The sequence below is a fragment of the Cryptotermes secundus genome, unplaced genomic scaffold (genome assembly GCF_002891405.2).
Source record: "Cryptotermes secundus unplaced genomic scaffold, Csec_1.0 scaffold1054, whole genome shotgun sequence".
NCBI classification, from domain to species: domain Eukaryota; kingdom Metazoa; phylum Arthropoda; class Insecta; order Blattodea; family Kalotermitidae; genus Cryptotermes; species Cryptotermes secundus.
In genome coordinates this window covers 892355-912782 of record NW_019719379.1, presented here as the reverse complement: position 1 = coordinate 912782, position 20428 = coordinate 892355, and the positions used below count along the sequence as shown (strand labels likewise).

The following is a 20428-nucleotide window of genomic DNA, read 5'->3' as shown; positions in this document are numbered from 1 at the left end:
CTTCCAACAGTAAATAAAACTGTTCCTTTTTTTGTCAAGGTGTACAGCTGTACCACAGCACATTATCTCACTGCCAGGTGATGGTGATTTTGACAAAGGATGGCCCTCTAGTTCATAGTCAGTGATGATGGCTGAAGGTACCGCATTGTGGGTTTGATGGAGATTTCGCTTGGGCAGAACTGTCCGAGGATGAGGGATAGAGGCCTGGAGGTGTACAACAGGAGAAGAGCCAACACCTGTCTAGGCCAAAGGCATAAAACCAGGATGAACCACATCTCTGTCTCAGTTTGTGGATAAACTGTGTCTTCATCTCAGTTTCTCTGTCTCAAGAAGCTGATAATCTTGTAGCCAGCCCTGGAAATCATTGCCAATTATTATGTACTTTATTGAGAAAATTAGTGAAAATATCAATATTATGCGTACTTTTGAAAGTATGAAGAAAATGTAAACATAATTATACAGACAAATATAAGACATTGGGAGTTCTACAGTGTGAAGTTGAGATGACGTTTTAAAACTGAACAAAACCATTCAGTTATTTCATGGTGGAGGATTGAAAACTCTTCTACTTCACAATTTTTGTGGATAATTTTTTGTTTTACATCAGCCCAACTGTAAACCAGAACTTTTTGGGGCAGTGCTGGCCATTTCCAACATTTCTTGAGACTGATACAATCAGCTGTTGGACTTCTTCTCCATTGGATAGTAGTGTTGACACCAACTGTATGTTGGTGCAGGTGGTTTGATGTCCTCTGGGAAGATTCTCTTGCCAGCAGAAACATTTGACTTATTGTGCTGCTTTGTTTGGTTCTCTGCACCACACTTCTGTTTTTCTGCCATATGCTTGTTGAAAGCACTGCCAGGCATATTTTTTTTTGCAGACATTGTAGAAGTTTTTGCTTGTCAATAAAGAAAATTCCACATTTTTGGAATTGATACAAATTTTTACTCTTGTATTCCAAAAGTTTGGTCTTCGCTGCTTTAATGGACATGAAAACACATCTTTGCTCATGGACAATATCGGATTTGCAGCAGCTTCTTGCTTGTATATTGTGAGATGACAACTGAAAGCTGGAGTAGTGGAACCATAAGAGATGCCATTGCTAGCTTGTGGCTTGATACGCATGTTCCTGCAGCATGTTCCTGTTGTTCTCACAACAAGAGAAGCACTGCTGGAAGTGATTTTCTACATGGTCCATGTCTGTATAACAACCAATGGGGCAAATTAGTGAGTCGTGAGACAAAATAATATGAGTCACGGGTCCTGTAGGGCCCAAAATCAAGACTGCCTGTGCTGGCAAGGGTGAGCAGCAGTTTACTAGACAGACAGTTGTGAGTTAGGAGTCAGCACTCATTATTGACGGTAACCCATGAGCACATAAGTAGAGGAATCCCCATTGTTAGAATCTGCTATGTAGTAATGCCTAGTGAAGACATAACAAACTGAGAAGACTTAGTGTGTGCTGTAGTGATTTGTAGAGTGTAGGTTAGTAAGTGTTGTAATTATGTGTAGTTATGAGTCCCAAGCATTCAATAAATCCAATTATTGATCCAAATTTTGTGTTTGGTTGCTAATATATGAAAATATGTATGTGTATAAATATGAGGGTTGGAACTTTAATAGTGACAACACTGATCTAGAGACGCCATGCAATGGAATCAAATAATGTCTTTTGTACCACATGTTAGTTACATACCTACCTTACCTCAGAGCAAATGGACTCTCCCTTCCCACATCACGTGCATGCGCAATGACGAGAAGAACAGAGCCTTGTGTTAGCTGGCGGTCTAATGTAGTGTTGTCACGATGTTTTCGAAACAGGAACAACGGAGTTGGATAAAGATTGAATGTACCAGAGGCCGTACAGCATGACAGTGTCATCAGGGTCCTCAAGAGGCTGCGGGGAATCTGCTGTTCTAGTGACAAGGTGGGTAAAAGCCTTCAACGAGGGATGCCAAAATGTGGCAGACATGCATTGGCCAGGTTGTCCTAGTGTTAGTGAAGAAGAAATGTATGCTCTTTCCGCGTTACTGGAGAGTGATTGACGCCATACGCTGCGTGAGCTGGCCCGAGAGACAGGATTAGCACATATGACTGTGTTTAGGAATAGCACATATGGCTGTGTTTCACATTCTGAAGGAATTACGACTTTTCTGCCATAACTTTCACCTCACACAACTTGCAATAAAATACCTCTCCAGCGGTACTAAACACTTTTTCACCAGACTCCTGTAAAAAAGTTCTCAACTTTGTGCTCCTTGAACTACATGTACTCATTCCAGGCATTGTAAAGTCAAACTGAAGTGTTTGAAGGCCCTCCACATATATAAATAGAATACTTTTAAGCCATCCAAGAAAGATTGGAATGGGTATATGCAGGTAAATGCTGCATTCCACAAATTTTGTATCCTTTGTAACTGCAAGTACAGTCCAGTCAAAAATAGGTTTTAATATGAACATCATGCACTTGAACTCTATGCCACATTTAAGCAACAGTCCAGTCTGAAATTTATTTTGTAGTACAAAATATTATGAAGCCAAAATTTTACATTATATCAAAGAATTGATAGTAAAATGACAAAAATATGACCTTATTTCAAAATTATGCCAAAATATGCTGTAAAACCAATAAAACTCTAAAATATGCATTTGTATGCACAACAAAAATGATATAATTTCAATGAGAATGACTAGAAATGTATACAGTTACATTTAAAAATAGGAATAAACCCTAGGAAAAATATGACATGTCATAGAAATCCGGGTGCTAGTCATCACTGTTCTGAGAATCTTTACTAGAGAAAATTTTTATCTTCTGCAAGTAGATAAAACTGCCAAATCAAGTTATTATTCTTGGTGTACGTGGACAGAGTATTATATTCTGAGCTGGAATAAGCTGGTGAGTAGTTTCTTATGGAGTGAGTTGGAGTTCTCTGATGTGTGTAGTGACCTTGGTCCAGTTCAGGGTTTTGTACTAAATTGTGTTGCCAGTGGTGTCCAGATGTAATTGAGTTCGCTCTAAGTCATTCTCACATCTATTCACTTGTTTATCCCAGTGATATAACAGTCCTCGCAGTTGCTTTTTGTACTAGTTATATCTTCCTTTAGTAGCTTTGCAGTTTCTATAATTGTGTTCCAAAGCGTGAATCACGAGTGCATATACTCATTTGTCATTCACCTTAACTGTTATTATTTGTTATGCTGTTAACATTTTTTTTCTGGTAGAGTAGGATGTCTCCTAAGACAAATATATACATATCTTCATAGACCATCATGTAATTTACCTGTTCATGGAGTTACAAGCTGGGCTCTGGGAATATTGATTCTTTCAGGAAATGTTTACTTTATCACCATTACTTGTTCTGAGACAACCAGGATTAATACTATTATACCATTTCCAGTGGCAACTGGAACTGAAATAGCATGTTCCTCCTCCCTCTTCCTTAAAAGGTATTGAGGGCATCTCCAGATATTTGTAAATAAATGCATACATACATATACACAGATTTGGTAGCATTATATATTTGTTACAGCAAATTAAATAAGATCTATGAGTATATTAAAAGTCAAAAGTAGATAGTCATCAGTGTTCAGTGTTACAAAATAAGAAACTAAAAGAATGTGCATTTCAATGCATAGCATAACCTGAAGTGAAGAAAACTATTCCATTGTTTGAGGTTACAAAGGCAATGTTGGTCATAAATAAAAGAAATGAGAGCTATAATAAGAATTTCCTGAAATATTTATTGATATTATGATTTTAGAGATCTGTATAATCAGCTGTACACTTCGGCTCACAGTTGTATGTTCATATGCCGTCTGTTGGAAAAAATTAATACTTGAGGGAGTTTGGTTGCTGAAGTTATGTCGGTCTACAGATGACTAATTAATCTCAAATCTTGCTCTGAAGTCAAACTGGTCAATAGAAGGCTTGTTCACAAAAGGTGTTCAAGAGTTGAAACTATCTTGATTGCATGCAAGCTTCAATTTCATAATTAAATTCTGAAACACTGGATAAAGGTCTTCAAGGGATATTTTTTAGTCGTGTCTAAAATATTTTTCTTCTCTTGTGTCTTACACAATGTTGACAATTTTGCCTTTCAGCATTTTCCATGATTACAAATTGGGACAGGTATATGTCTGGCCGCCGGTCACGGTAGCCGAGCAGTCTAAGGCATGTACTGTCTTCGCTCGCTTGGAAACCGTGATCGTGGGTTCGAATCCCACTCAGGGCATGGATGTTTAGTTTGTGTGTGTGCGTTTTTCTGTGTTTGTGTACAAGTAGAGGCCTTGCGATGAGCTGATCACCCGCCCAAGGAGTCCTACCAACTGTGTAAGATCTAGAAAAACCAAAGTGAACGGAGAAGTTGATGGAGGTAGGCCTAGGCCAACTGGGGCTGCAGTGCCAAGGAAAAAAAAAATGTCTGGCCACTGATAACTTTGTCATACAGCATGCATGTTAATGTTAGATCTGCCCGATTAGCCATGAGTTGTATTTCCTTGCAAGAAATAACTAAATCGTTTTGTCTTGTGTGTTATTAATCTCTTGGAGGTAACTGCATGCCATCCATAATATGAGAACTAAGAGAACGACATTGCACAGATCCCAGCAAATTTTTCAAGGAGCAATAATGCCACTATCAGGTACATTTCAGTATGGGAAATCTAAATAAATCTAATAATGAATCGTATTCATGAATGGTTTCAAAATAACCAACTAGTGCTTAATCTGGACAAAAAGCATGTAATTAAATTTACCACTCCTAAGGCTTTAGACTATCCACTACATATAGAATATAATGATCAAAATCTTAATATTGATGAAAATGTTAAGTTCCTGGGTATGTGCCTAGACTCTCATCTCAATTGGAAACAATATTCGATTAGTTTTAATAAAAAAATTATGCATTGCAATTTACATGCTTAGAAAATTGCAACCCATTGTGAATGGACAAGTTTTACGTATCGTCTATTTTTCCCATGTTCAGGCTCAACTCAATTACGGAATTATTTTCTGGGGCTCATCTTCATCAATGAAAAGCATATTTGTGGCCCAAAAAAGAGCAATAAGAGTTTTGTTAAGGCTGGGTCCTAGAGATTCATGTAGGGAAGGCTTTAAGAAATTGGGTATACTTACAGTCCCCTGCTTATATATATATACACTGATATTGTTTGTAATTAAAAATTATAATATGTACCAAGCAAACGATAACATACATCAAATAAGTACCAGATGGCACAATAGGCTACATGTTTCTTCTGTGAGATTATCTTCCATTCAGAAGGGTGTGCATTTTACATCTATTAGAATATTTAACAACCTGCCACAAAACATATATATCTTGAAAGACAATATTAATATTTTTAAACAAAGACTAAAGGATTTTCTGGCTTCAAAAGCATTTTATTCGGTAGGTGAATATATGGCAAGTAGGTAATTTTATGCATTGTTACAGTCTGTTTTCTAAGACTATGTTCTAGCAAAGAATTGTAAGATGACTGATTTCTATACTGTTGTACCTATCAATGTTATAATTATTGAATATTTTATTGTCTAGACCAGGTTGCACATTGCAATGTCAGTTTGGCTGTGACGAGTTCAATATCCAGTCCGGTTTCCGGACAAAGGATCTGTGAAACCATATAGCTATGTTATGTTATGTTATGTTATGGGAAGTCAGAAATTAGTGCTCCCACTTATTTTTAAAGGAACACTTGCTGAGGACCCAGCTTTTGCGGAGAGATGAATGTGATTCCATGATGCAGGCTAATTCGTATCACATTACGCAAAACGAGCTTAATACTGACAAATTAGGTTTAGAGAATTTGGAATATTGAATAGTAGTAAGTCTTCTTTACCGACCGCTCGCTTTCTTCAGAACGCTGCAATTGAGTGGTTTTGCTAGTGTATGGTCACTTGCATAGGTGGCAGCGTACAATTCACGACACTTTCTCCAACAAATGGCGCTGAATTAGCACATGTGCTTGTTGGTAATGTGGGTATGCGGTGTTATAACCGGTGGCAGGTACGAAGTAAGTAATGGCATCTAGTGATGTGATTGTGCACCGTCAATGTGAATTATCGGAAATTCCTTTTTAATCAAAAGAAATTAGTTAAATGTAAATACCTTTGGATTAACTTTTCCCAACACTTCACAACTTGGTAAATATTTGAATTTGTTTTTCATTATGTGTGTGTAGTTCCCGACATTAATTCCCATACTTCATGGAAACGAGTCCTACTACAATGAAGTTGTATTAATGGCTCTTGGGGAAGAGTATTGACACTTAGTCTAAGTTCGAGTTTTGTTAAATTTTCGAGGTCTGGGTATTGAACAATAGAGAGCATTTACTATACTATAGCGTAGCATTGCATTATTTTGCAGAGTTGTATGTAGTGTTCTTTTGTAGTTCGACTTGCACGTACATTTACCAAAAGCCGGTTCCAAATTCAAGTTGGCCCACAAGCCTGCCGTTTTTAAACTTACTACAGCAGTCGCATAGCTGTTCATGTTGAAAGTTTACTATTGATTGATTGATTTATTTATTTAACATCCATAACTGTTACATTATGTACAATTGGACAAGTCAGTTTTATAAAAAAATATATGAGATTAAACATCACATCAAATGACTAATAATATAAAAAACCATAGAAAAATAACATAATAAATCCTTTAAATATGATAAAACAGTGGATGAGTATAATAAGGCAACAAAAGCTAAACTATAAATTACATGCAATATCTAAAATAAATTACCTAAGTATCTTTGTTCTATTATTAAGCTAATTCTTGTAAAAATATTCTTGAAGGGAATAAAAAGCTTTGCACAACAAGTAATCCTTTAATTGACGCTTAAAAACCTTGAACTCTTGAATACTTCTTATTTGAGAGGGCAAGTTATTATACAATCTTATTCCCATGTTAATCACACTCCTTTTACAACGTGAGGTGTTTCATGGTTGGACATACAAATTCTGCTTATGTACTGTGTTATAACCGTGCACATCTGAATACGAGATGTTATATATCCTATTTTTCCTTAAAAAACACAACGTCTCAAAGATATACAATGAAGTTAAGGTTAAAATTTTAAATTCACCAAAAAATTCTCTACATATCCTGTTATTGACTCTTTTGATCAGTCTTAAACATTTTTTTTTGGATTTTAAATACAGTTTGAATGTCCTTTTGACTAATAACTAATAACCATCGTTCTTGCCATTTGACATTTCTTTGTAGTATGTGACATTTATAGAAGCCACTGCTTGGTAAGGAGCTATTACAATCAGATGTTTCAGTTTAACATATCAAGAATTGAAGGTCATGTCGCAGTTGGTTATGCGAAATGTGTAGTATCAGAATACATGAAATCAGCGCGTTTGTACAGATCGTAACTCATGGTGTCGGCCGTCTCCTGTTATGTAAATATATTTATTGCTACAAAACCTTCAGTGCTTTATACTTATCATTTTTTAATTATTTAATGAGATAATTTGAAATTGATATACCAGACAGATCACCTTGAGGTAAGATTGTTCTTTCTTGTTATTTTTAATGTGTTAAAACTGGTGGAATCGTAGACGTTTATTTGTGCATGCTAGTTATGAACCACTAAGGAGTTTAGTCTGTGTAAATACATCTTCAGAAGTTTTTCAGGACGTTTGTACCAATTTTTTTGGGAGCAGGGTCCCCTGTACTGTCTTATTTGTCTAGTTAGATGAGCTGTTCTTGTTTTGGTTAAGGATATGAATTGAGTTGATATTTTATTGTCTATTGAATTTGCTGCCCTGTCTATTGGAAGGACTGTGGTTGTCGATTGGCCCAGTAATTATCTCACTAGAACATACCACATTGGCCACTTGATCAATAATTCTCTTGTATTTGACAGTGGTTCATTATTTTAATGATATGGTTGCTACTTCTATGAAAGCAGTGGAGAAACTGGAGATAAATAGATTGCAAACTATGAAACATTTCTTTGGGGTGTTACTAATGCCAGTTCCCAGAGCATGATGGTGGCTAGCAGGCAGCCTCTTTCCAGTTTAACATCCTACCACATGGATTAATTGTAGGACCTGTGTATGATTGATAAATGTCTGTAGCAAAACAACTTTAATTTACCAGATATTACAGTAACTTCGAATATAGTGTCTTTCTGATTGAAACATGTTTTGCACTGATGTAAGAAATTCCGTGATGTGGTGAAGTTTACCATCTGCGATTGTTTGCTGTGTGATATATGGATTATTTATGCAGATTTTCAGTTCAAGTTTAACTGCAGGTGATAATCTCAGCATACCTCCAAGGAACATGAACGTGAACTGATTATTTGTTCTTCAAAAACAGCCCATAGTCAGAAATGAATATTTTGTGATGTTTTCTTGTGTTGTTCTGTTTAAAGTGCTGACAGTCAATTTTCAGTTAACTTACTGTGGTTGGGCACTGCAAACACAAAAAATTCTCAAAGCTGACTGGCCACAAGAATTGACATTCATGGATTCATGGAAGTGAATTGTGCATTTCTTGTCACTGCAGGAGTGTATTTATTTTATGGTATGGCTCATGTTATAACTTTTCCCAGCTGTGCACTTGGGAATGTGCTTGGATTATGGAATGCACCATTTTCAGCAAATAATGTAATAGCAGTTGAGTACAGTGTCTTTCCTGAAAACATTTATCAAGTATAGGCAGAATCTCCTATTAGACCTGTGCAGTAGTGTGTTGGTATGTTACTGGAAAGAAGTTGTATCAAGTGGCAAGTTTGGAGAATTTTCTTTTAAATATAACACCTCTCATATGTAATTAAAATTATATTGCTTCTGTTGTGTTTTCTTCTTCTGCTTCAAGTTACTTCTTTTTGAAGCCCTTGTATACAAGACATAGTGCAGCAAGGATGCCAGTTGTATATTTTAGAGCTTGTGTGTCCAAGAATATGACAGTAGGTTAGCTTTGCCCTTCTAACTTAGCAGAGCAGTCCTTTTAACTGTGTGTGTATGTAGAGGCATGTACATATGTGCTCTTATGCGTATGTGTGAATTTGCTTGCATGTATATGTTCAAGGCTCCCCATGCATGACTGCCCAGTTGCTACAGGTGAGTTAATATTGGTGGTCAGTGACTTGGCCTAAATATATGGTAGAATGAATGTTGGTACGTGGCAGTATTTCTTTTTGTATTACTGTACATTGTAATGAAAGTCACTTACTGTATCGAGTTGTGGTAATCAACTTGCAAGTAAAAGTTTCTCATTGCTGTTTGCTTATAAGAAATGCAGTATTTTAAAATGAAGCTGGTATGTATAAACTGTTACAATATTGTGTAGTGTTGCTTGACTCTGTGTATGTTTGTACTGTTTTTTCTTTTCTATTGGTTATGACAATTTCCACCATGATTTTTTTTCAAATGGGGAGCAACCAGAAAATTTGCTTCCAAACTTGTGTTTAAGCTGTTAAGACAATTTTTATATATTGCCTTAGGGTATTAACAGTAGGAGAATAACGGGTTTTAAAAATGATTTTTATTTTTGGCTGTGATGTTTTCAGATTTCATATTCTTCCAGTAATCAAGTGGGGGTAGGGGGTAGATGGCTGGCTTGACCCCTCTCCCCCTCTATCACCCATGTTGAGGGTCAGGTTCCCTCCCTTCACAGGTCCAAGATCATGTCTGGTGCCCATTCAGCCTCCTAATTAGAGGGTACCAGGGGTCCCTTTTCCTCATGGTAAATCAGCCAGATGTTATGCTGACTGACCACACCATCTAATATTGTGGGTGTAAATGCATGGAGCCATACCTCCACTTCTACATGCATCTTCATGGCTTGGTGTTTAAGTCAGTACAAGGACATTACATAAAGTTCAATAAAGAGACTAAGATATTTATGTTAAGAAACAGGATGTTTTGACCACATGTCCTTATTTACATCAGTATTTCAGTGTTTCTCTGCGCAGTATCCAATTTGACAAAAATATGTAGTGTTTGACCTCCTCGTTACAAATCATTTACTGCTTAAATATTCTAATGTGCTTAATTTTGTTTCAGATAACTCACTTTGATTTTTGCAACTACTGTGCAATGTTTGAGTGGGCATACAGTGGAGTGAATGCATCATTGCCTGGTAATGGTGGCCCAGAATGTGCTTCATTTCTCTCTTTGTCAAGAAGAATAACTGAGACAGGCATAACATTGGCCTTTGCTGTGATATGTATTCTATGGGGCTATAGAAACCTGTCTCTCATACCACAGATCTGCAGCTGTGGCCAGAAAAATGATACTGGGAAGAGGGTGCTATTGGTTGTCATATCCCTCATGTGGGGGATGGAAATAGGTTTCAAATTTGCATCAAGAACTGTGATATATTTATTCAATCCCTGCCACATAACAACTGCTTTACAGGCAAGTATCATCAGTTCTACTTTCTATCCCACTCCTCTCTGCAAGCACTTTAAATATAGCAGTGTAGAAGAAAGAGTAACGATTTTTAAGACCACAGTTTCCTGGGTTGTAATTCTGTGTAAAAGGGTAAAGGTATCCCTGTAACAGGCTGTGGAGGGCCATAGGGTTGTGAGACATTGAGGCTCCTGCATTTTCTACACAATCGGCTCACAGATGGCGGTAAGGTTGTTAGCCTTACGCAACGGCCGCCCTTTACCTCCCAGGAAGATACCTGTTACTTATTTCTGTTAGAGACTGACTCAACCCCAGGGTCATAGTACAGCTGGAAGGATTAGGTCAGTTGAAAAATCCAATGATCTCATTGGGACTTGAACCTGCAACCTTCCGGCTTGTAGCATAGTGCCTCAACCAACTACGCTATTGTGTGCCCCTATGTAATTCTGTGTAGCTCAGAGAAAGCCTGATGTTTCGGAGGAAAATATCACCACCTTTTTCAGGTCAAAGACTTGAGCCAAGCAAGAACCCAGCAGAAGCAGGTGCCAAGCAGGGCAAACCACATATACAGTTGTGGACTACATTTTCCTTAACATCGTTGGTATTGTCTGTGTGTGCTGTAATAGACATGCATTATGTAAAGATTTTATACCATGCAGGGATAGAACTTGAATAAGAGGCATGTGTAAAAAATAGTATTGGTGCTTGCATCCCCTTATGTGTCTAATATTTTATTTGAGTTATAACTGTCAACATAACAGTAAACTGGAATATCTTCAGCTGAAGACAAAAACAGATGTCGATATGTATCTTATTTATTTAATGTAAGCATGGATCCCATGCTAAATATTTTGACCTATGATTCATGTCATCATCAGGCACCTTCTAAGATCTGTAACCTAAGTTATCAAAATTAGTTGTCCCAATATGGATCCATATTATGCAACAGGTGTCTGTTATGGGTGAATACTTATTTGTAGGTGGACCATAAATCTACATTACAGTTTTCATTTCATGCATCCTGTTATATTATTATATACAATTTCTTCATTAGAGTTTGTCACAACACAACAATATGAAGGTCAAGGCTAAAATTAGCTTGGCCACATGTTTTGGCTATTGAAGTCATCATCAGGCAAAAACAGTTCAGTAGTATGTGATCATGCTAATGATGTGTTTGCCTGATGATGACTATAATAGCCGAAACATGTGGCCAAGCTAATTTTAGCCTTGACCTTCATATTGTTGTGTTGTGACAGGCTAATAAAGAAAGTCTACATTACACTGTTATAATGAAACTTAATACAAATAGTTATGATTTAAAATTTAAGTTATAAATAATTTCTTCCAGAATATATAGATTATAGGAGTTAAAAAGTTCTTAGCACCTTTGTCAATTTTGGGTGTTTATGCTACATGATGCTTAAATGCAATCATAATGTAGTGGTGCTGTATTAATTTTTTGCTAGCTGGTGTTCTTAGGTGTTGCGAAAATGTTGTATGATTGTGTGCCGATGTGCTGGTGTGGGACTTCGTACTACTTTATGCTTTATACTTTGTAGCTTTTTACTGAAACCGATGCTCGTGTTCGTGATGTACTAATGATTTCATGTTTTCTTTCTATAGTCATTTTGGAGTCACATAGGAGAGTTGGGTGTTTGAATATTAGTGAGCACTAAGGTTGCCCCCTGTTGTTGTGATATTTGAGTCAATCCAAAATGCATAATGAGGAGGTTCATTACTTGTATTGTGCACCAAGTATGATTAGAATTATCCAGTCAAGGAGGATGAGGTAGGCGTGACTTGTATCACCCATGGGGCGAAAGTGAATGCATATAGGGTTTTGGTGGGAAAGTCAGAAGGAAAGCGGCAACTAGGAAGACCTAGAGGTAGGTGGGAGAATAATATTAAGATGGATTTTAGAGAGATGCAGTAGGGTGGTGTGAACAGGATTGATGTGACTCAGGATAAAGACCAGGGCTGTTGTGAATGCAGTAATGAACCTTCGAGTTCCATAAAATGTTGGGAAGTTGTTGAGTAGCTGCATAACTGGTGGCTTCTCAAGAAGGGCTCAGCTCATGAAGTTACTTAGTTATATTAGAGAATTAGAGTGTAAATGTGTTGGTTGCATTCAACAGGCTAATGATAGGCTTTTTTTTTTCCCTTGGCACTACAGCCCCAGTGGGCCTAGGCCTACCTCCATGAACTCCGTTCACTTTGGTTTTTCTAGATCTTACACATATGGTAGGACTCCTTGGGCGAGTGATCAGCTCGTCGCAAGGCCTCTACCTGTACACAAACACAGAAAAATGCACACAAACATCCATGCCCTTAGTGTGGTTCGTACCCACAATCTCGGCTTCTGAGCGAGCGAAGACAGTGCATGCCTTAGACCGCTCAGCTACCGTGACCGGCAATGATAGGCTTTGGTGGCATGATTTTTGTCAGTACACTAATGAAGCTTTACATTGATAAAATAGTTGAATGCTTGTCTATGCCTTGAAATGACTATAATTCATGGTCATCATGTAATCCATAGCTATCTTGCAGGAATACTGTGGAAACAGTATTACCTTTGAAGGCACTGTAATATTACATTGATGCCACCTTTTGAGTGGCATGGAAAGGCATAATAAAAGTTAAGACTTCAGGAAGTTTCATCCTTGTTTCTTGGTTTATGATTGGAAGCTGAAAAGAATTTTATTTAAGAGAACTGATGTCCTTATTTACTTCTTTGGTTGTCTTGGTTCACTGTGATGTTACTCGGCTTATTTTTTAGGTCATTTCTTCTTTGTCGAGTTTATAATTCACTGCATGCATACTGCATCGGCTTCAGATTGTGAGTGTGTGTATGTGTTCCCTTTCTTGTGCTTATGTTATTTTACAACTCTATCAGTAGCTGCACTACGTGTCACTGAATGGCAGGGTGGTAAGTGGGTGCTGTATAAGTAGTTGTGGTGTCATCGAGGTAGTCCCAATATTTAGCTGGAGAACATGAGGAAAACCACGAAGAACTTCATCAGGATAGGTTGTGTCCCAAGCAAGATTTGCACTGAGCACCTCATAAATATGATTTAGCTGCATTACCACAACACTGATGTGTCAGAACTTCAGTATTTGTACTTGTGTCACTTGAAAGGTTTAGTCACAGATACTACCCAATCATCTTTTATTAACTACAGAAACTACAGAAGTAATATTTATCTTCTATGAACATATATATTATTTTATTACAGATATATTTGTTGGCTGCACAACCAAGCAAATTAGTCACCATAATATATAGACTTCAGTTGAATTTCTTGAATGGTGCAGTCTTGGCATGCGCCTTTCCTTGGACGGAAACTCGTGTGGTAAGTACACTTGCTGGACTATAAAGATAATGCCACATTGGTAGAAATTTTGCGCAGATAGTGGAGAAAAGAATTTTGGTGCTGCCATATAGGTTTGGCGCATTAATAGCTGTTTACAATATGTTTGTATACTCATTTCTGCAAACACTTATTCCACCACTTCAGTAATTTCAGCTTCAGCAAATTTTTGGTTAAGACAGAGCCTTTATTTTATAATTTATTGAAGACTAAAAATAAAGAAATTATTTGTCTAAAACAAGAAAATTAGGATTCATTAGCTGCTAAAGTGAATGGTGTTAATGTTTCTCAGTAAAAGTTAAGGGCACTGAATCCAAAGGAATAACAAATTTTGAGTTACGTCACATCGAGTTACACGATCACCCTTGCAAATCTGATGTATCATGTAAGTAGAGGGTGTGTTAATTTATAAGCATATATGTAATATTATGACATGATGGCTGAAAGCCAGAATAATTTGACAAGAAGAGGTGGTCATTGCTAGGCAGTGGTGTGCTAAACACGTTTCTGCAGAAGTGAATCAACACAACAGAGAGGAAATGCTGGAAGCTGTGTTTTCTATGTGGTCTGCACTGAGGCTCTGCAGCTCGGACCAGTGGGGAAAGTTAGTCGAGTGAGAGGACGAGAACTGTGGCAGTCATACAGTAGCTCGCCTACACCAGGTCTAGATTGGATTTAGTATTTGAACAAAACGTGTGTTGGACAGAGTGGTTTTTACAGATTTCACTTTACATGGTGTGTTCATGACCAGCTCCTGTTTGGCAAATGTGGTGTTGGTAAAGTTTGCCACTTTTTAGTACTTGTTACAGCACGTATCAGTAACACTGAATGAAGCAGTCCTGAAGGTGAGTTCACAGGCAGGACAGAGTGGTGTAGTGAGGAAAACTTCAGTGGAATCAACAGCCCACAACAACTTCCATGAAGTAAAGAGAAGCAAGAGGCACATCTCTAATAATACATGGCACACAGCCAAGAAGTCGACTAAACCAGTGCTAACATCTACAGCTGTTAGGCTGCCTCCGAAAGCAGTGTTAACTCGCAACTTCTTTGCACCTCTGAGAACTACTGACATGGACACAGGGACTACTGACAAAGCAATTTAAAAGACCATGTCAAAGGAGAGTGTGAGTTCTGAAATACATGACATGGAACCTGTATCATAACAAAAGAAGTGGACTATTCAGTCATGAAATCCTATCTGGAGAAAAATAATCTTCACTATTTTGCCTTCTCCCCAAATTCCAGAAAGCCTATAAAGGCAGTCACCTTCCCCCAGACATGCCAGCAGAAGATATATCCGGCACCCTTGAGAACTTAAGATTCAACATAATCTTGATACAAATGACAGCCACTCGAACAGCACCCAGCGGACAAACCCAGATGGAACCCCTCCCACTATTTCTTGTTACCTTAACAAGAAACATAAAATCTCGCGAAATATTGAAGCTGAATAGCCCTAACCATATTATCATCAAGGTATATTTATACAGAGCTCAGACTGGTCTTATGCAGTTCTACAACTGCCAAAACTTTGGCCATGTCTGGGCCAACTGCAAGTAACCCCCTCATTGTTTGTGGTGCGAAAAGAAATATAGAATTCATGCCAAGCTACTGCAGTTGTACCCTAGGAGAAGGAGATGAATTTCACCCAGCATCATACCGAGGTTGCAGTCAGCAAAAGGAGAACTGCAAAGGAGAAGAGCACAATGAGCTCCCAGAGGATCCTCTGGGAGGACGTTCTGCTCAAAGTTCACCTCACCAGAGTGATCCTACACAGCTGCAATGCTTCAAGACATGGAACACCTGCAACCACAAACACCACAGACAAATGGGGAAAGCATGCAGTCCCCATGCAGCAACATCTGCCACAACAGGAAATTTAGAAAACAGGTGTGTCAGTGCAAGCTTCCCTTTTGCCCAAGAGTGACATGTTAAAAGTCGCCACTGCAGTCCAACAGTTCATGACAGTGCCCAGTCAAGTAGTATCAGAAAAAGACAAAATAATGATCATTACAAAAATTGTACCTAACTTAATCAAATAAAATGGTGGCTAGAGTTCATAGGCAGCTCAACTTTATAGCATTTAATGCAAATGGTACTTGGAGGCATCACAGTGAGCTCAATAAACAGCTGCAAGACTTACATATAGATGTGGCTCTGCCCTCAGAGACACATCTCAAACCCCATGATGGGTTCTTTACTTCAGATTATCATTTTTATTGGACTGATTGCCCACAGAGACAGATACAAAACCCCATGAGGGGTTCTTTATTTCAAATTATCACTTTTATCAGACTGATTGTTTCCCAGGAGGAAAGGACAGAACTGCCTTGCAGTTAGAAATGGCATTCCTCATAACCATGTAGATGTGCCTTCTCTTGCTTCAGCAGAATCCCTAAGGGTCTGCATACTGATTGGTAATAGTGAAGTGCTACTTGCAGCAGGCTATAAGTCACCACACCACGCCTGGAATGATGCAGAAATCCTTGAGCTCTTAAGCTTTAGACATGAATCACTACTGGCAGGAGATCTGAATGCTAAACATCCATTTTGGAATAGCATATTTTCCACCCCTTTATGTGCAAAACTACTGAATTTACTGCATGTAAATGAGTTCGGAATTTTAATACCACAGTGTCCCTCTCTGACATTCTGAACTCACATCACCTACCAGTCGTTTTCCACTTTCTTAATCATGTTAGAACTAGGAATATGTCAGACCCAGTTGACAAATTCTGAGCATTTTCAAAGCCTAGCGTCTGAATTAATTTCACCTAGAATCCAAATTAACTTGGGTGAAGAAGCTGATGAAGTGGCCTGCGACTTTACTGCCTGTATAGCCTTCTCATATAGGCTGTCAACATGCATACTTATACTCAGACCTGAATAAGGTTCTATGTGGTCTAGAGTGCTGATGGTGGAATTCATGCAACAGGGGACCTCAGTAAGGTTGGAAGTACAGTAGAACTTGGTTATAACATCATCAAAGGGACCTAAAAATAGTGTCGTTATAAATGAATGTCGTAACCGAAATGGGAACTTCCACAGTAGCCTTATGTTAGTCACGTAAAATTCTACCAAAAACCGAGTTAAAATGTTGCATTTTTTAGTGAAATATATAGTTAAGTACAGACTAACGTAACATTAACGTGGAATTGCCCAAATGTGTAATATCAAAGACATTACAGCGCTTTTCACTGACAATACACACAATATTTCACGAATCACTTTAACTTTCTCTTCAATGCTTAAAACTTTCCTTTTCATTGCCATGTTTTCGCTACTGCACTTCTCTGGGTTTAGGCAGGAACACTATAGGGTAAGTAGACAATGTGAGGTCCTGTTAGACGAGATTCTAGGAAAGGAATGCAGTTAACAACCTGCCGCGTCCTCTTGCACTATTCACGCAGTCCCACCCCACACCCTTGTTTTCGCATAAAACCCACGCTCCTCTTGCAGCCTGCGGTCGTATTCTTCCAGGACAGTCACGTCAGCAAGTAGAGAAAGTGAGGGTGGGCAGACACATTGAACTTTCCCACGATATCAGAGAAATTCAGGAATGAAAATGATGTTACATACGAGGTTGATGCATTTGTGCATGTCGTACTGAGCAAGGTATAAAAACAGTTGCTTTATGAGGAATTAGTTCGTACCATTGAATATTTGACGCAATAGACAAGATGTCGCAGAAACCGATGTTGCTATAACCAAGTTTTACTGTATATTGTGAAGTACTAAAAACTGTATAGAGCCATTCAGAGCAAAAGGCGTGGAATGCTGACATCCAGTATAGTGCTCATCCATTGCAATACACGTCCGTATACAGCTGCTGTGACCCGAGCACTGCTGGAGCATTTCAGCTGGGAGTTGTTTGACCACCATATTTACCCCATGATCTCGCTTCGAGTGACTGCCACCTGTTTACTGACCTGAAGAACTGGTTAGCATCACAGCTCTTCAACAGTAATGTGGGGGGAGGGGGTTCCAATTTAAAACCAATTCTGCAAAACTGTATATATAGTTATTCAAAAGAGGCTGGTCTTATCACATGACAGTGACTGAGGTTGCATTTGAAAATGAGCTTTATGGTACCTAATATTTTGAACTTTTACATGAGAGTCGTTACATTAGAATCTTATGTACCGGAGACGTTGGAAATCTTTTAATCCTCATTACATCATACTTTCACAGACTCTTTCATTCTGCCCCATCATTAGTTGCCTCTTATATTTAGCAGTTTACTTTAGGGTTGACAAGAGTTACATACATATTGTAAAATTATTCAGTGCTTTGAACTATGAATTTGATGGATCTTTTTTTTTTGTACAATTTCAGTTTCCCTTTGAAAAATCTATATATTGGATTCAACATAGTATGATGGTGATTGTGCCTTACTATTTACTACAGTTGGGAGGTAAGAAAATGTTGCTACCATATCTGTGTACCTGCATAACATGCCTGTCTATATGAACAGTCAGCTGACAGCTATCCATGATATAAATGGCAAAGTATCATGCAAATTCAGAATCAGAGATGGGTTTAAAATGATACCAAATACATACAAATTATTGACACTTTGTCACCCTAATGTCTGTCTTCATGTTGCTCTCCTTCAGATGGAAGCCTTTATTAAATATATCACAAGTTTTAAATTTGTAATGCAGTTAGAATCTATACTAGTGGAACTTATGCAAGGAAGTGGGTAACTCAGTTGTATTAAATTTCTTGCTGTCCTCATTGTACTGATTTAAGCCTTGAAAGGAAAGTAGGCATCTTAATATTTATCTTGTATTTGTTATGTTTTATACAGAAGTAATGAATTCACATCTGAATATGAGAATTAGCTGTATGGCCAGAGTCTTGCAGTTGTGTAAGCTAGGCAACACTGAATGTCATACAGATTGTACTTCTCTCAAACACATTTTCTGTTCAGTGTTTCTTTTAAATGTAGAAGTAAGTAAAATTATAACAAAACAACATGCAAATTTTGTGATCCTAATTTATTACATGTTCAGAATAATTTTTAATTTCTGGTATTTTGTGTGGTGGGTATGTGCAAAGCACGTACATATCATATTATGCTGTTAGAAATACTATATTCCATTGTAGAAATTAGTAGTTATTCTATAAAATATTCCTTGCTTATTTGCCTGGTTAGTCTTCTTATACCCTTTCTGTATTTGTCATAATGGAATTACAAGGGTTGGGACTTTAATAGTGGCAACACTGTTGCAGAGACGCCATGCAACGGAACCAAATAATGTTGCTTATACTACACATTAGTTACATACCTACCTTACCTCAGAGCAAATGGACTCTCCCTTCCCACATCACGTGCATGCAAGGTGATGAGAAGAACAGAGCCTCATGTTAGCTGGTGGTCTAATGTAGTGTTGTCACGATGTTTTCAAAACAGAAACAATGGAGTTGGATAAAGATTGAATGTGCCAGAGGCGGTACAGCACGACAGTGTCATCAAGGTCTTCAAGAGGCTTGGAGGGGAATCTGCATTGCCTTACAGAACGAATGGTGTCATTACAGTCACCACAAAAATCGAAAGTTCATCAAAACCCCAGCAGTGTGAAAGTTATGGTGATTCTCATGTATGACTGTGATGGTGTTATCCTAATGCATACCGTTCCCCGACAGCAGACTGTCAGTGCACAGTATTACTGTTCATTTTTGGAACACAACCTCCGACCAGCTTTGAGAAAGAAGTGGCGACACTTTCTGCAGAACCCACCCATCATTTTGCAGGACAATGCTCGGCTGTATGTGCAGCGCAAGCTGTGGCTGATTTGTTCGATTGATGGGGCTGGGAAGTGCTGTACCATCCACCATACTCCCCAGAATTAAGCCATTGTGACTTTGACTTGATTCCTAAGATGAAGGAACCACTTTGTGGCATTCGCTTCAGAACTGTTCCAGAGATTCTTCAGGCAGTGGACCACTCCATTCGAACTATCAACACCACAGGCGCTGCTAAAGATATCCTACGACTTCCGCATCGCTGGCAATGGGTTGTACACAATGCTGGTGACTACACTGAAGGCCAGTAAAACTTTGAAACGTGCATCTATTTTGTATCAGTTGTAAATAAATAGTTGCCACTATTAAAGTTCCAACCCTCGTATGTACCCTCTTTGTTAGCTTTCAAACCAAACAATGTATATTTTTATAGTTCATGAACAAGGNAGATGCTGGATGACCTTGGGGACAGAAGAGGATATTTTCATTTGAAGGAGAAAGCTCTAGATCGCGTCAAGTGGAGGAACTGTTTTGGAAGAGACTGTGGACCTGTCGTCTTGACAGATTATAGATGAATGAATGAATGAACAAGGAAATTGTAATAGCTTATACATTGCATTGAGGTAATTAAATATACATTGTGGGTCAGAAGTCAGTACATACTTGAAATGGGGAAGCATTCATTAACCATATCATGTAATCATATCATATCATGTAGTATTTTAAAGCTCTTGAGTTTTCAGAAATGGCCACCTCCCACATTGATGTGTGAGAAAAGAAAAGAAATGTACATTTTAATTTTTAACCCTTTGACGTGGTAATTTAAATTCCGCGGCCGCGGCTCCTGCGGTAATATATTCAGCCGGCCATTTAAATTTTGCTCGAAAATTATTTATTCATCATTGTTCTTCTATGAGA

The 20428-nt window shown here is 38.1% G+C and overlaps 2 protein-coding genes across 6 annotated transcripts in view; both read left to right on the top strand.

Moving 5' to 3' along the window:
* Positions 1–1463, top strand: part of LOC111866108 (hrp65 protein) — a 68968-nt gene extending 67505 nt beyond the window's left edge. The window contains exon 12 of the mRNA XM_023854729.2: positions 40–1463. The gene's annotated coding sequence lies outside the window, so the exon portion shown is untranslated. The remainder of the gene's footprint in view (positions 1–39) is intronic.
* Positions 1464–6020: 4557 nt separating this feature from the next.
* LOC111866117 (transmembrane protein 164) overlaps positions 6021–20428 on the top strand; it is a 24275-nt gene continuing 9867 nt past the window's right edge. For 2 of the 5 annotated variants that reach the window (XM_023854743.2, XM_023854777.2), the window contains exons 1-4: positions 6043–6164; positions 10044–10397; positions 13628–13744; positions 18098–18176. In XM_023854743.2, coding sequence (XP_023710511.1) covers positions 10077–10397; positions 13628–13744; positions 18098–18176 — 517 coding nt within the window. In that variant the 5' untranslated portion in view covers positions 6043–6164; positions 10044–10076. The other 3 variants (XM_023854753.2, XM_023854762.2, XM_023854770.2) reach the window with 3 other exon arrangements.